Source organism: Ruditapes philippinarum, unplaced genomic scaffold (assembly GCF_026571515.1).
Source record: "Ruditapes philippinarum isolate M1 unplaced genomic scaffold, ASM2657151v2 ctg740_1_1_1_1, whole genome shotgun sequence".
Lineage (NCBI taxonomy): Eukaryota > Metazoa > Mollusca > Bivalvia > Venerida > Veneridae > Ruditapes > Ruditapes philippinarum.
This window is the reverse complement of record NW_026859466.1, coordinates 40,565-57,329: the sequence shown is the minus strand read 5'-3', so window position 1 is coordinate 57,329 and position 16,765 is coordinate 40,565. Positions and strand designations below refer to the sequence as shown.

Genomic DNA, 16,765 nt, shown 5'->3' with positions numbered 1-16,765 from the left:
TTGTATTGTTACTTTCTTTCATTAAAGCCGTAAAACAAGTCTCGACTTTGTGTGACAAAAATTAACTGTATTTTATGCTGCTGTATTCGTATTAAAAGATTCTGTTTTTATTTGACAAAGTTTTATTTCCGTGTTTACATCACGTTCCGTTTAGCATATAGTTGAACAGATACTTGTTATTTTATAGGCTCAATTTTTTCTGCAGAAGACAAAACGTCAAAAGCGAGAAAAAAAAGTGTTTGTATTTATTGAACTGATTATATACATGTATATAATTATAAACAATATTACAATACCAAATTTGAAAAAAAAAACGACAACAATACTTATGTGATCATAGCCTTAACTGCAATTTGTGTATTTTTTATAGTACATTTATACTGAGGTAACAATATATATTATATAACATTTCAAAGTTGTATATATGTTATCTAATTCAACAACAGACATCTAGTGCAAGGGAGACCACTTTCTTACTATTTCTTAACAGAATTTTGCTAGCTAATTTGGAAAAATCTTTTGATATCTCCGTTACAATATGAATTTAAATACCATATACATTGTACACAGTCATGGGCATAACAATTACCAAAATGGTAATCAAAATACAAAAACAAATAAAATGTTTACTTTTCTTATGTTATTTTCTGCCATATGAAATCTATTGGAAGCACCATATATGCTTATTGTCTAGGATTTAAAATATAATGCTATCAAATGCTATCATCTTGTTAACTCAGTTTGTTTTTGTATACATTGCTTGCAATGTATACAGAGTTATAAGCTATATCTCCGCAGGCGTTACAGGTTTAGCCTTTACCGAACAACATCCACTTCCGGATAAAAACCGCTATAGAAACTAGTTCTTCATTATGCAGTATTGTTACATTCCGCCTACACATCATTTAAATATTGTTTGCAAAGTTGTTTTAATGCTTTGAAAGTTCCAAATCGTTCCTTTTCATGAAATAATAGACTTTACATTCCTTTTAAGGAAACAAAAAATAACAGTTCATTGATAAAATCGTAGTATATTTTTGCTTTGTTTTAGTTTTTCCCGGGGAATGGGGGAGGGTGGGGTATAATTTTGTTAGAGAGGTTTTGCTGGGCTATCATTGCAGTATTTTTACATGGTGCCTTGAGTCATCCGTAATTAAAATCCTGCGCTAAAATGATTTTATCTGTTAATGCATTTTTTTGTCTCCGTTAATGTATACCTGGGTGCCCAGGTTTTATGCAAGAATCTTTAATATTTTATGCAAGAATCATTTATCTTTTATGCAAAAATCTTACCTATAATGTATGTCTGTGGACTGCATATCTTCTTGACCCTTAATCCAGCCTTTTACATAAATATCGGACATTTTTTCGCCCGTGAAAAATGCATCATCCTCCAGGACAACATCGTCAGTGTTCCAAATAATGCAGCGTAACTCATAGCTGAAATTTTTTTAAATAGTTTTAAAATTAATAACCTATACTAAAACGGCTCTTTTTCTGTTAATTGCGAAGAATCCTAGGCTTTTCTATTTAATGAAAAACACCATTTTTATTGAAATTGTGAAGTAACTGTTTTAGAATCTTTTTTTTAAGAAGAAGTCTGATACTGATCAGAACTTACTTTATTTGGTAAGAAGCAAAACATAAAGGTTTGAGATTGCTGTAACAACCTTGTAGATTAATTGTACTTGGAATTATTAAGTGTTCAAGGTGCTGCTTTAAAATGTAGCTTTGAAATTTTGTTATTTTTGTTTTGTAGCAGTAAACAAAACAAATTTTTTACTGTAAAAGGGGCATTTTTTACAGTTGTGAAGCATGCATTTTTGGATAGTGAAGGGACACTTTTTTAAACTGTTAAAGTCCTTATACAAGCCCCCATTATATAGTGAAAAGAAAAGAACCCTATTCAATTCTTATTCATATAAACTAGCAAACAATAAAAATTCATAAAAAATCTGCCTTGAACAAAAATATCTGCAGGAAAAAAAAAACAATTAAAACCATATGGCTTGTAAAACATTTGACAGATCAGAGCAATCTTGTAGGTGTTTTACCCATCTTGTTTTGGTATTTTTTAAAATAATTAATTTCTAAAAATCCCATCTGTTTAATCTTTTTTCTGTCAGAAAATCTATTTTATGTTCCTTCTAAGTTTCTTTAATTTCACTTTTCTGTCATCAATAAATATATCTATGTATATACTTCGTGATTAGGTACCGTCTGGTAGGAGAATACTCTTCCTAAAGGAGGCAAGAACAGACAGCTCTCCTGTTTTACTGGACACATTTGATATAGTATTTTTAATGCCGCGTTTGATATATGACTTTAAAAGTAATGTTTTATCATTGCAAATTTGATTTCAATTCAATTTATGAATTATTATGAACACAAATTGTCTTTTTTGGTCTATAATTCAGAATAAAATTGAGAAAAAAAGGCCAGGAAAAAAACAATGAGCACAAGCGTTACTTGATTATCGAGTATGTCAAGGGTCGAACGTGTAAAAAATTAGACTTTCTTATTTGAATGTAACAACACAGACAATGTAGTGATGTAAACATAAGCATTTACTGAGAATAACTTTGATCTCATTACAGACAGAAAAGCTTTCTTAATTTATCTTAGAATCTTTGTCTACTTATAAAGTCAGAGGTGAAGTACTAACCTATAAAGTAAGGGATGGAGTACTATCTTGGTATCTTTGTCTTCATATAAAGTAAGGGGTGAATTACTATCTTAGATCTTTGTCTACTTATAAAGTAAGGGGTGAAGTACTATCTTAGGAACTTTGTCTACTTATAAAGTAAGGGGTGAAGTACTATCTTAGGAACTTTGTCTACTTATAAAAGTAAGGGGTGAAGTACTATCTTAGAACTTTGTCTACTTATAAAGTAAGGAGTGAAGTACTATCTTAGGAACTTTGTCTACTTATTAACTAAATAAAGTAAGTGGTGAAGTACTATCTTAGGAACTTAGTCTACTTATTAAGTAAGGGGTGAAGTACTTTGCTAGGAACTTTGTCTACTAAGGGATGGAGTACTATCTTGATATCTTTGTCTTCATATAAAGTAAGGGTTGGAATACTATCTTAGATCATTGTCTAACTTATAGCTTTCATAGCAGGCAAAGTGAATAGGTTCAAGAAACATGGCAAAATAAACATTTTTTACTCTTAACTTGCATAATACATGTATTTTTAAATGGACTTGTCAAGCTTTCGTTTTTGTCAATTTTGGGGAGCTCAAGGTGAAAATTTAAAGCTATTTAACCAACACAATAGAGCTGGGTCAGACTGCTATACCAGTGGCAAAAGATTATTACTTTTAATTTCTGCAGAGTAACTAAAGGCATATCTTAAACAGAGATGGGGAATTCACAAAAATAAGTCGTAAAATCTAAAATATCATAAATATACAAGGGGTGTCAACATAGTGATTGTGAACTTACCGTCAATGCCATTAACAATGCCATTAATACCATTTTATCTTTTGGTTTTCTGTACAAAATATACTTTTTAAAATCTTTTTTTTCGAAACAGCCCTTGCATATTTTGGTTTTAGTTTGATATCACTGGTGTTTTGTTACCTTTTTGGTTTCCTGGGACTTATTTCCACAGCTGGAGGTGGGGCCGGCATGTCCATTGGGAACATATCAACCCACATCTCTATTTTACCCTGGGGATTAAAAAAGAAAAAAATAATAATTTTTAAACATGAACATACACATTTTTCTGTTTTTATTTTCATACAGATTCTTTAAAACCTCAGACATCAAAGGTTCAAAGTTAAAAATAATAAAGAAAAAAAATGTTTCTTCAAACCAGAATTTTCTCAAGAAAATTATACCTTTATAATAATAATCATTTTTAGAAATCCTTGAAAGCCAAATGTATAAAATAATACAAACGTAAGAACCAGTCTTGCAAAATTCTATACCAGTCTAAAATTTTGGTTTTGGCAGCCTGCAATTTTAATATTTTTTTACTTTTCAAAAGTAATAATTTGTATTTTAGACCTGGAGACTTTCAGTAATATAAACCATTAAAGATGGCATTAGTAGACTATCTATTTCAGCCTAATATGGCTGTTGTGAGCATACACAGAAAAATAGCAAGATAATACCTTTCATAATCGTGTCACTTTGAAAATATTGCCCGAAAATATGCTTACTTTAGATCAAAAACACAGAATATCATAAAAGATGCGTAACAGCATAAAAAATTATGACATGTGCACAGTCTGGGACTATGATCAGAGTGTAATCAACTGAAAATTCTTTTGTAAAGCAGTCTAATATGACAAACCTGTTCGATGCCCGGCTTCTCTGGGTTGTACAAGGGCCTTGTCTCAATGTGTTCGGGAACCAGTTTACAGCCTACTTTAGGGATCTCTTCCCAGTGGTTAAGGACAGCCAGGGCCAGGTGTTCATCCATTGACTTCCTCTGACCTGCAACATTATTTTGCTCAGATCAATTCTGTTTCACAATACTATTTTATGACTCATGACTTACCAGACTGTATCTAACTGAATTAAAACAATATCTATATTGATTAATCACCACCCTATTAAAGAGTTATCTGCATTGCCTTCAATTTGTGACTCTCTGTTGATAAAAAGTTTTCAAAAATGAAAATGCCGAGAATTTGTCTGCAAGCTCTTGGTGGCAGAGGCAAGTTTTTTTTGTAACAGTATTTAAACTAGAGGATGCTTTTGTAAAAAAGCGCATGTCTCCCCAACTTTCACAAATTAAAAAAGTGACCTTATTTTTTCCCCGTTTGTGAATAACTCTACTGATTCCCCAAAAATTATAATGGCCATTTTTATTTACAGAACTGGACAAATTCATTTCAAGAATTCAGGAGTTTAAATCATGACAGAAATGCACTGAACCCTCAAAGACATAAAAACAATGTTGATAAATGTAAAAGTGATCTGACAAATTGATGGCACTTTTATCATCAACATTATCTTTATATACAAATTATTTACCAGATATACTGATAAAGTTTGACAAACAACTGAGATAGGAATGGTCAAAGCTCTGGTCTGGATCCATGCTGGTCGCAAACCCATTATGTTGGTTTTATCATGACATGGCTCATTTATATTAAAATATTCCTATACTTTACCCAAGTTTTGATTAAAAGGAATCCAAAGACCCTGGACTAACATCTGACAATAGATCTCTTTCATGAGCAGTAATTCTAATAATACATGTAATAAAAATACATAAATCAATTGGTTAGCCTCGCCCTTTTAGTATGTATTTACAATAAACCATGTGCGTCAGATGTAAAAAAAAAACTTTAACAATACATCACTGGTCAGTATCTAAGCCATATGGTATGACAATCAAAATCAAACTTTTATTATTTTAATCCCTTTTTCAAATTACTGAATTTCCATTACATTGTTTTGTTGTTTAACTGGTGCGGAAGACATCACATTAGATCCTCTCCATAAAATTGACAGCCTCCCATTAAAATCTGGAAAAATATTCCATTAATGAAATAAACTGGGCTTTGTGGACAAAACATTCAGGATAGCATATAAATTGATTGTCATGTTGTAAGTGAGGCAGAATATTTCATTAGATTTTGATAAAATTTTGAAGGACATGTTAACATAAGGGGAGGTGTCCTCAATTGTTTTAGTTTGTTTACTCAGAAGCTAGTCTGTCAGAGAGAAATGGTCCAACTCTCAGCTAGGCCAGCCTGAACTGTTGGCTCCACAATTTTAGCATTCTAATCATCAAAATCCCTTATGCCAACAATGAGTGGCTCCAAATCAAAAGCAGGATGGATCTATTTCAAAAATTTAGCTTGAAATCAAACGTTTAGAAGACCTGAAATCCTGTCTCTCACATTAACTATCACCATATACAGCAAAATCTTATATGCTAGGATCAGGAATGTAATCGATACATGTTAAAAAATTGTAAAACCTTATTCAAACCATCTAAAACCCTTATAAAACTATTCAAAACATGTTAAGACAATGTTCATACAGAAGCAAATTTATAAAAAAACAATGCCCATTAGATTAATAGAGAACAGGTGGTTTTATAGATCTTTGTACCTAAAAAACAAAATGTCTCCAGAAAAAAAAAACATTGCAATTCTTGCGATTTAAAAGATTTTTATCTCTCTTATCACAAAAGCTGACCAATATTTCAAATGAGGCATGCATCATCCTTATCTTGTGAAATATCTTAATAAAATAAATTCTGGATAATTGAGGTATTTAAAGTGAAATAGGAGAAGTCTTATCAGAGGGAACCAATAGGAGGGGTACTTAGTTCTCTTTATTTCGCTCACTAAACCTGTTTGTATAATAAATTAATCTGTAATTAACTTATTCTCCGAATGTAGCATGAAAGTAATAATTTGAGATATGTGTATTTTATTGGATTAGCATGTACGGATGATTATCTAGTTGACTTTTACAGCTAACGGTTGTTTATAAAATATACGAGAACGGAATTAAAACAGAAGGCAGCGAGAAACAAATTTATTACAATTCCGCAGCTTTTTGATTGACCATTATCTTCACTGTTATAGGCGTGATCGAACTGTAAAAATGTGAAACAAAATGTCTGCCCTTCTTAAAATAGAATTAATTTACATGAAATAAGCAATGAATTTGTTTTCTTGTTGTTTTTTTAAGCAATAACAATTTATACCATTCTTTTATATAACCTTCAGATTTGAGAAAATATGTCAGTAATTTGAAAATTGCTTTTAATATTTTTTTGTTACTTTTATGTCGGTAATTTAGAAATTACAAAAACAATTGGCTGGTAATTTATTTCAGATTTAATTTTGTACTTATTGTTTTATAGTATACAAAATTACTCATATTTCCAGATCCGTTTAGAAATATAATATGTAATTTCTAACTATCCTGTATGTTATTATACAGTTAAAAAGGTACTAATGTTGGAAGTACTAATATCAGGTGTTATTTATAATGACCAGAAGGATAAACTGTATGTTTACAGAATACAGAATAGTCAAAAAAATTACGCAGCATGATAGGTAAGGAGTGACAATCGACAAAAATAAATACATCAATAAATGAAAATGATAATGGTACAAGTACTCCAAGTTCAAAGGAAATATCTTTGATGCTTTTTGAGAAATAACAAAAAATTACCAAAAAATTCAAAGACAAAAAGGGGGGAATAACTGTGAAGAAAAAAATGATAAAGTTACCTGGCCATTAGAAATGTATTACAATTTAAAAATTGAACAAGTTTTCCAACTTTAATGTGATTTTCTTTGACAGTATTTGAGAAATTGACATACAAAACAAAAACAAAACAAAATAAGCAAAAAAAGGCATAAATTTGCAAAAATGAAATTTTGGATTATCTTCCCTTATCCGCGCAGTCTGATCAGGATCCATGCTGTTTGCTATCAGTTTCTCTACTTGTAATAGGGTTGGTAAGCGAACAGCATGGACCCTGATCAGACGCGCAGGCTGGTCTGGATCCATGCTGGTCGCAAAACCCATTATGTTGGTTTTGTCGTGACACGGCTCAAATGTTAATCAATGCTGTTGCCGAGAAAAGGGTCATGACAAAAGCTCCATTTTTTCTTGGAAAAGTTGAGTTAAAAATAATTCCTTCGTTCCAAATGTCAAAATAAATACCATGTTTTCATAAGACCACTAAGGTACTTACATAAAAGCCTATTAAAATATTTAAAAAAAAAAAGAACACTTGCCTTTTGCTATCTAACTCAGACATTCATTCAAGTTTGTCCTTAAAAATAAACAAGAGGGCCATGATGGCCCTAGATCGCTCACCTGAATTATCAAACTCATCCAAACAATTACCTAGACAAGCATTCTGACCAAGTCTCATGACAGGTGAGTCAAAAATGTGACCACTACAGTGTTGACAAGGATTATCCATATTTGAGCAGTGCGACCTAGTTTTTTACCCAGGTGACACATATTCAAACTTGACCTAGAAATCATCAAAACAAACTTTCAGACCAATTTCTAGGATACTTGGATCAAAATAGTAGCAACTAGAGTGTTAACAAGATTTTTCTATTTTTAGCTCCGGTGACCTAGTTTCACATGCGATTTCGAACTCATCCAAGCAATTACCTAGACAAACATCCTGACCAAGTTTGATGATAATTGAGTCGAAAATGTGACCACTAGAATGTTAACAAGGTTTTTCCATATTTGGGCGGTGTGACCTAGTTTTTCATCCAAGATGACCCATGTTCGATCTTGACTTAGAAATCATCAAAAACAAACTTTCAGACCAATTAACAGAATATTTGGATCACAACAGTAGCCACTAGAGTGTTAACAAGATTTTTTCTATTTTAGCTCCTGTGACCTAGTTTTTCATCCGAAATGTCCCATGTTCGATTTATTCCCAGCAATGACCTAGACAAGTTTCCTGACCAAGTTTGATGACAATTGAGTCAAAATTGTGACCACTAGAGTGTTAACAAGGTTTTTCTATTTTTAGCTCCTGTGACCTAGTTTTTCATCCGAGATGACCCATGTTCGAACTCATCCGAGCTATCACCTAGACAAGCATCTTGATCAAGTTTGATGATGATTGATGCAAAAATGTGACCGCTAAAGTGTTAACAAGGTTTTTCTATTTTTAGCTCTGGTGACCTACTTTTTCATCCGAGATGACCCATGTTCGAACTCATCCAAGCTATCAACTAGATAAGCATCCTGACCAAGTTTGATGATGATTGATGCAAAAATGTGACCACTAGAGTGTTCACAAGGTTTTTCTATTTATAGCTCCGGTGACTAGTTTTTCATCCGAGATGACCCATATTCGAACTCATCCGAGCTATTATCTAAACAAGCATCCTGACAAAGTTTGATGATGATTGGGTCAAAAATGTGACCACTAGAGTGTTCACAAGGTTTTTCTATTTTTAGCTCCTGTGACCTAGTTTTTCATCAGAGATGACCCATGTTCGAACTCATCCAAGCAATTGACTAGACAAGCATTCTGACCAAGTTTGATGATGATTGGTTCAAAAATGTGACCACTAGAGTGTTCACAAGGTTTTTCTATTTATAGCTCCTGTGACCTACTTTTTCATCCGAGATGACCCATGTTCGAACTCATCCAAGCTATCACCTAGACAAACATCCTGACCAAGTTTGATGATGATTGGGTCAAAAATGTGACCTCTAGAGTGTTCACAAGGTTTTTCTATTTTTAGCTCTTGTGACCTAGTTTTTCATCCGAGATGACCCATGTTCGAACTCATCCGAGCTTTCAACTAGATAAGCATCCTGACCAAGTTTGATGATGATTGAGGCAAAAATGCGACCGCTAGAGTGTTCACAAGCAATTGTGGACGGCCGGACGGACGACGGACGACGGACGACGGACGACGGACATTCACCGATCCTAAAAGCTCACCCTGAGCAAGCTCAGGTGAGCTAAAAAATCTAAGTGCAAAAAACCACCCCTTCACTATAAAAAGCTGTTATAGCAGTCATTACCACAAGGCCGAAGCTTTTACCATTCTTAAAATTATATTTATAGACTCAGTTTCACTTTCAAGTTCTAATTTGTGAAAGTGCTTTTATCAATTTCTTGAATAAATGGGAAATTATTGTCTAATTTAAAATCATTTTAAGGTTTGTGAAATACATAAAGTTCGTAATTTGATGATATTCTATCTTCCATTGTCGGAAATGTATACGAGAATTAATCATGAAATAAATTATGTATCATGTAGAACAAGGTCAGTGATAAAATTTGTTTTGCATTGAACTTTATTATACAATAAAAAATAGGCTTAAAGGGACTTCACTCGTTTTTTTAGACAGGACCTGACTGGAAATTTTTTTGAGATTTTTAAACCATTTAATATAGATCTATACCAATAATTAGTTTGCAAAGTTTCAGATAATTCTCTTTCTCCAATTTTCCAAACTGATTATTTATATTATGCAAAATGCCCTAGAAAGTTAAAGAGTTCAAATGCATTACACTCAAATTTGGCCAAGAATTCACACTATATTTTTGTCATCCAATATAATTCTGATGAAAAATATTATCTCTTTCATAATTTACTGTTTTAGTGCCCAAGATCTTCTAATTCTATAAAAAAAAATTCAATTTTGAATCTTGGTGGAGCCCCTTTTACCTACAGTTTTATTTAATCCAGAGATAAGCCTTTTTAATGGATTGAAAAACTAAATGCCTGCATTAATATAAAAGGGTTACAACTAATGGTTAGCAATTTTTAGCAGAATGAAAATATATTTTACACATCAGTCTGGTAGATCTTATGACGTTTTTGGAGATTTAATACAAATGTATACATTCAATAAATGAACAAAAAAAGAAAGAAATTTTTTTTTGTAACAAAAATAAAAAACTAAGAAAAGAAAAAAAAAGAATCTGAAGATCAATTCTTGGTAAAAAGTTTGCTGTCTTGGACTGAATAAATTACAAATCTATTTTTAGACACATATTAAAACAACAATAAAAGAAAAATATTTTGAAAAATCTGTTATAAACATAAAGATAAAATTTTCCAAATATTTTCTTGGTCTGGTTGGCTGTTTCACTGACAGATGGGCAGTTTCTTCGGGTAAAAAATGTTCTCAATATTTGTATATCACCACTGGCGGGACAGGTTATCTATTTCCGAACAGGTTATCTATTTCGGTGATAAAGGAACAATTTGTTCTTGTATATTTTTATACCATCGCCACTGCCTGATTAAACACAGTATACTCTGACAAAAATGCCTTTGATCAGTGGCTGATTCCATCCAACCAAATTGCAGGCATTGAAAGAAGGGAAAATAGTTTAATAATGGAGAAACAGAGAATGTTCATTATCCAAATATTAATTAAAGCATTATCTCTTAGTAACACTTCAAGGCATATAATAAATAAACATTAAATTTTACAGTTTGTGCTTATTCAAAAATAAGAATAATTTTTAATAGAAATAAAAAGGTAAGTTTCATAATGTTGGACAGATAAAATTAAAATACTGAATATTCTAAAGAAATTTTACCCAGTATAATTATGTATCAAAATATAACCAAAGAATTATTACTGATTAAAAAAAGCTTTCCTTAACCTGCTGAATTTATGTTATGAATTTGCTTCGTTTTAAATTTGGTACAGTCCATTAAAATTTTGAAGTTTTAGGATTTCTACAGTTTGACTATAAATAGCATCGAGTCTAATCTGACTGCACAAACGTGCATGTTGGTCTGGCTCTATAATGCGAACTTTTGGTTTCTTTACTGCAGGTTATAACCGTTAATCTTCTGTTCTTCAACTTCAAAACAAAATTTCGATAGTTCTTTAATATTTGAAAACAGTATTTGACCTACCATCTTCCTCTTCAAATTCTTCAATAGGTGCTGTAAATATTCGATTCTCAACTCGAACTCTCCCTGGCTGGTAGTGAGGGCCATCCACCTTACCATCCTTGCATAGTTTCGATAGAATCTGAGTTGGTTTTACAGGATCACGCCATCCATTGTACCCTGATCTGAAATTTAAACAAGAGGGCCATGATGGCCCTAGATCGCTCACCTGAATTATCAAACTCATCCAAACAATTACCTAGACAAGCATTCTGACCAAGTCTCATGACAGGTGAGTCAAAAATGTGACCACTACAGTGTTAACAAGGATTATCCATATTTGAGCAGTGCGACCTAGTTTTTTACCCAGGTGACACATATTCAAACTTGACCTAGAAATCATCAAAACAAACTTTCAGACCAATTTCCAGGATACTTGGATCAAAACAGTAGCAACTAGAGTGTTAACAAGATTTTTCTATTTTTAGCTCCGGTGACCTAGTTTCACATGCGATTTCGAACTCATCCAAGCAATTACCTAGACAAGCATTCTGACCAAGTTTGATGATAATGGAGTCGAAAATGTGACCACTAGAATGTTAACAAGGTTTTTCCATATTTGGGCGGTGTGACCTAGTTTTTCATCCAAGATGACCCATGTTCGATCTTGACTTAGAAATCATCAAAACAAACTTTCAGACCAATTAAACAGAATATTTGGATCAAAACAGTATCCACTAGAGTGTTAACAAGATTTTTCTATTTTTAGCTCCTGTGACCTAGTTTTTCATTCGCGATGACATATGTTCAAAATCATGCGAGAAATTACCTAGACAAGCATCCTGACAAAGTTTGATGACAATTAAGTCAAACATGTCACCACTAGAGTGTTAACAAGGTTTTTCTATTTTTTAGCTTCTGTGACCTAGTTTTTCATCCGAGATGACCCATGATTGAACTTCTTTGATCAATTACTTAGGCGTGCATCCTGACCAAGTTTGATGATGATTATGTCAACAATGTGACCACTAGAGTGTTAACAAGGTTTTTCTATTTTTAGCTCCTGTGACATAGTTTTTCATCCGAAATGATCCATGTTCAAACTCATCCGAGCTATCACCTAGACAAACATCTTGACCAAGTTTGATGATGACTGATGCAAAAATGTGACCGCAAGAGTGTTAACAAGGTTTTTCTATTTATAGCCCCGGTGACCTAGTTTTTCATCCTAGATGACCCATATTCGAACTCATTCGAGCTATTATCTAAACAAGCATCCTGACAAAGTTTGATGATGATTGGGTCAAAAATGTGACCACTAGAGTGTTCACAAGGTTTTTCTATTTTTAGCTCCGGTGACCTAGTTTTTCATTAGAGATGACCCATGTTCGAACTCATCCAAGCAATTGACTAGACAAGCATTCTGACCAAGTTTGATGATGATTGGTTCAAAAATGTGACCACTAGTGTGTTCACAAGGTTTTCTATTTATAGCTCCTGTGACCTACTTTTTCATCCGAGATGACCCATGTTCGAACTCATCCGAGCTATCACCTAGACAAACATCCTGACCAAGTTTGATGATGATTGGGTCAAAAATGTGACCTCTAGAGTGTTCACAAGGTTTTTTTATTTTTAGCTCTTGTGACCTAGTTTTTCATCTGAGATGACCCATGTTCGAACTCATCCGAGCTTTCAACTAGATAAGCATCCTGACCAAGTTTGATGATGATTGAGGCAAAAATGCGACCGCTAGAGTGTTCACAAGCAATTGTGGACGGCCGGACGGACGACGGACATTCATCGATCCTAAAAGCTCACCCTGAGCAAGCTCAGGTGAGCTAAAAAAAGCACACCCTAAGTTTAAGGGGACTGATTTTAAAGGCACATTATTTTGGCTTCCATATAAAATATTAATTCATTATAACTGAATTAATTGCCAGAAAGCAACAGATGAAAAAGATGGTTTCGGTAATTAGCCAATGAGTAACTTTTTGGATACTATAAAAGAACGCCAAAATTTAAAAAAACTTTTGAGATATAAAAAAAAAGAGGTTTTCTAAGGCATAATGGGCCTTTAACTGTGCATGCTGTTCTTTTACTGTTTTATTTACTAAGTGGCAAAATTTATATGCATCAATATACAGAATGGTAGAAAGATAAAGAAGAAAATAATAGCATAGCCTATATTCTGATCTTCATCTATTAATGTGTCATATGCCCATCAAATCTGTAAACCTGAAACTAACCCTCCATTACTGTACGACTAAAATAAGTTTATTTACGGAAATTTTCAGGAAAGCACACTTGACCAGTTTGACCACTCGCCAATTATAAATGGGGAGGCTGCAGTGTGGATTTCAACAACTAATGGCTTTAACCAGATCACTTTCACTCTATAACAGCCAGTGCTGGCTGGCAAACGGATGTGGTCAAAACCCCGCAAGCAAAAACAATGCAGGTCAAAACAGTCAGGTTTCTTAACACGCATATCTTGATCAGCACTTAGTTGTTTTTATTGTTAATTCTCCTTTCATTTACACTACTGTTTTGTTTATTGTACAAACAACTTTAAAACCACATTTCTTTGAATACTTGTTACCATAATATACATATTCTTTCTTTTTTTCTTTTGTAATTTTGCATTATCTTTACGAAAAGATTATCAAATTTTGTTAATTTGTATTTTCATGAAATATACATCTGAAATTATTTCCATTAAAATATGACAAAACTACCCTTAATGTTATTTTAAAGATGATGTAAAAAAAAAGATGTTGATGATGTCATTAAAAATCTGTATGACCCTTGAGATGTTGATATTACTAGAATTTGTTTTGGGGGTTGGGTATATTGTCATCAACACTGTAAAGGTCATATAATCACTTTCCCGCTTAACTTATTTCAGGCACAAACAGGCCACCTGAGTAGAACCACCAATGTTTCCTGAGTTAGCTGTAGCAATTCCTCACTTTATTTTTTCAAGAGCTCAAAAATTGAGTTTCTTTAAAAAAGTTAATATGTGAAATGAAATAATAAATAATGTTGAGGGTGCTTTCTCATAGGAGGACTTGAACATCAATATGGTTATATTGAACAGGTAGAGAAAGGTCATATAGCACCAATTTGTCATGTTATTCAATCGATTGCATTGTCATAATTTATGATAGCACTTTGAGCAAAATCTATACGGACACAGGCTGAAAAAATGTATTGGTCCTTTTATTGTGATGAATGATTAATGCATATAATAGCATATTATATTAAACTTAATGTATAAAACAGTTTGGTTTATGGACGACCATGCTGGAAAAACCACCATGTGTTTAAACTCCTACGCAGTTTGTCAAAGCCAGAATTAAAAGGATTCTTTTGTAAGCAATTGTGAATTAATCAGTAATTGATGCCAATGTCACATAAAGTATATATTAATATTTCAAAATGGCTATCAATCTGCGAGTCTTAATTCCAGTTTCCATAATTCATGAACAAATCTAACTGTGAATTGGCTCATTTAAATAAAATGAACATATAGTTTGAGGCACAAATACAATCTAAATATCCCTCTGGGGTGACATTAATGTTACTAATGAAAAGCAAGATTGAATAATTAAATTTATCTGAAAAAAAAATATAATATAATAAATAAAATTAAAGCAACATGTCAACCTCCAAAGGGAGGTAACTCCTTTGTGTGTAATATCAGCATGATATATTGTAACTCGTCTGAAACATAATTCCTTATATGTCAGCTGCAAATTAGTTTGAATTAGATATAAATTAGATATAAATTAGACATAAATATAAAATACTTGTGCTAAACTTAATAATTTATTGACAGACACAACTGAAACAGTGAGCGTATCTGCCCACATAATGACAGTGTTTTTACATCCAGGTAACATGTGAAAAGTAAGATTTTACTTGAATACAACAATATTTATAACCGTAAAAAGATGCCAAAAATATGGCGAGAATATTTTTAAACTTTAGATTTTAAGTTGAAGCCAGCTTGGATATAGAAAACAAAGAGCCCCAGAATGCCTGCTGTCCCTGATGAAAAAGCCAGTCATGTCCATATTATATTAATTACAATCAAAAACAACACCAGGAAGTAATAATTTTCTTAATTTGAATAAGAAAAAGCATTCAATACTCATAGTTTGACAAAGTTTTATTACAGCAATTTTGATTGGTTACATTCTGTGCCTCATTTTGAAATTAACCAATCTAAACATAGTTATTGCAGTTGACAACACCTATGAGAAGCCATTGCAATCTGGCATGGAATGATAGTACAGATGCCATACAAAAGTTTCTTCCAAGCCCATCCTTAGGAAGAATTCAAATCAATATTTTATTGTTTCATTCTCTTTTACATGTATGAAGTAGGCACACAGTACACATGTACTTATAATATACATGTATTAATACATTCAAACAAAAGCTCAAGCGCGCAACTTTTTTGCTAATGTTTGATATGATATAACCCTGGGAGGGTGTTAAGTGGAGCTGGGCTTAGCATAGACTCCACCTATTTCCCATTTCCTTAAGTTACAAATGACAAAACTAAACTTCCCATCAATTTATCATAAGATATTCATTGAAATTAAGAAAAGTAATTGTTTATCTTCATTAAATTGGTGTCAATTTTCAGATATAAATATTTCTATATCATTACATGCACATGCATCAATATCCGGTGCATAGAAAAAAGTCACTTTAGTTCTACATTGCAGCCAATCATGATTATTTTCCATGTTTATCAAACAATTTCCTTCTTAATGCTGCAACTTTAAGATTTTTTTTGATGTACATGTACATGTATAAATTTTTTTTTTGATGTACATGAATACAAAATAAATTAAAGCTAAGTTAACTAAATTCTAAATTGTAATTCAGTTAATTTCCTGTACAACAAGAAAAAGCTATGTTAGTCCATGATAAAAAAAGTTGACATATTTTCATGATATTGTTCAAAATAATTTGTTTCCACCACATCTTCACAAAAAGAAAAACATTTGAAAAGGTTTTGTCTGAACTGTTTGTTTTCTTGCTTTTAAAGTTGCATTAATGTTGTTAAGGTCATTTGACAACTTTTTCAAGCATTACTGGTGGTGGAAACGATCCTAAGGTGCCCTTTATTAGATCACACAGTATCTGTGTAGAAATCACCAGACTCCTGTAAGCTTGGTGGACTATGAGCTTCCTCAAATGTAAGAAATCAAGTTCTTGACAACATTTGAACCTACAGTGGGGACTGACAAGACTTTGTGATTTGACGTCAAAAACTAAAGTATGTAGAAATATATGAAAATAATCTTATAATTCTGCACGTTTGTAACATTGCTTTTCATTGGATAATCATGACGTATATATAGATTTATATATAAGGCTGCCGTCAATTTATGAAGAAATCGCCTAGC

At 32.5% G+C, this 16,765-nt stretch overlaps 1 protein-coding gene across 5 annotated transcripts in view; it reads right to left on the bottom strand.

Moving 5' to 3' along the window:
* The window catches only part of LOC132756609 (otoferlin-like), a 74,235-nt gene that overhangs the window by 17,468 nt on the left and 40,002 nt on the right, over nucleotides 1–16,765 (bottom strand). For all 5 annotated transcript variants that reach the window (XM_060747722.1, XM_060747724.1, XM_060747726.1 and 2 more), the window contains 4 exons: nucleotides 11,364–11,524; nucleotides 4,304–4,446; nucleotides 3,586–3,674; nucleotides 1,294–1,440 (listed from right to left, as the gene is read on the bottom strand). In XM_060747722.1, coding sequence (XP_060603705.1) covers nucleotides 1,294–1,440; nucleotides 3,586–3,674; nucleotides 4,304–4,446; nucleotides 11,364–11,524 — 540 coding nt within the window. The remainder of the gene's footprint in view (nucleotides 1–1,293; nucleotides 1,441–3,585; nucleotides 3,675–4,303; nucleotides 4,447–11,363; nucleotides 11,525–16,765) is intronic.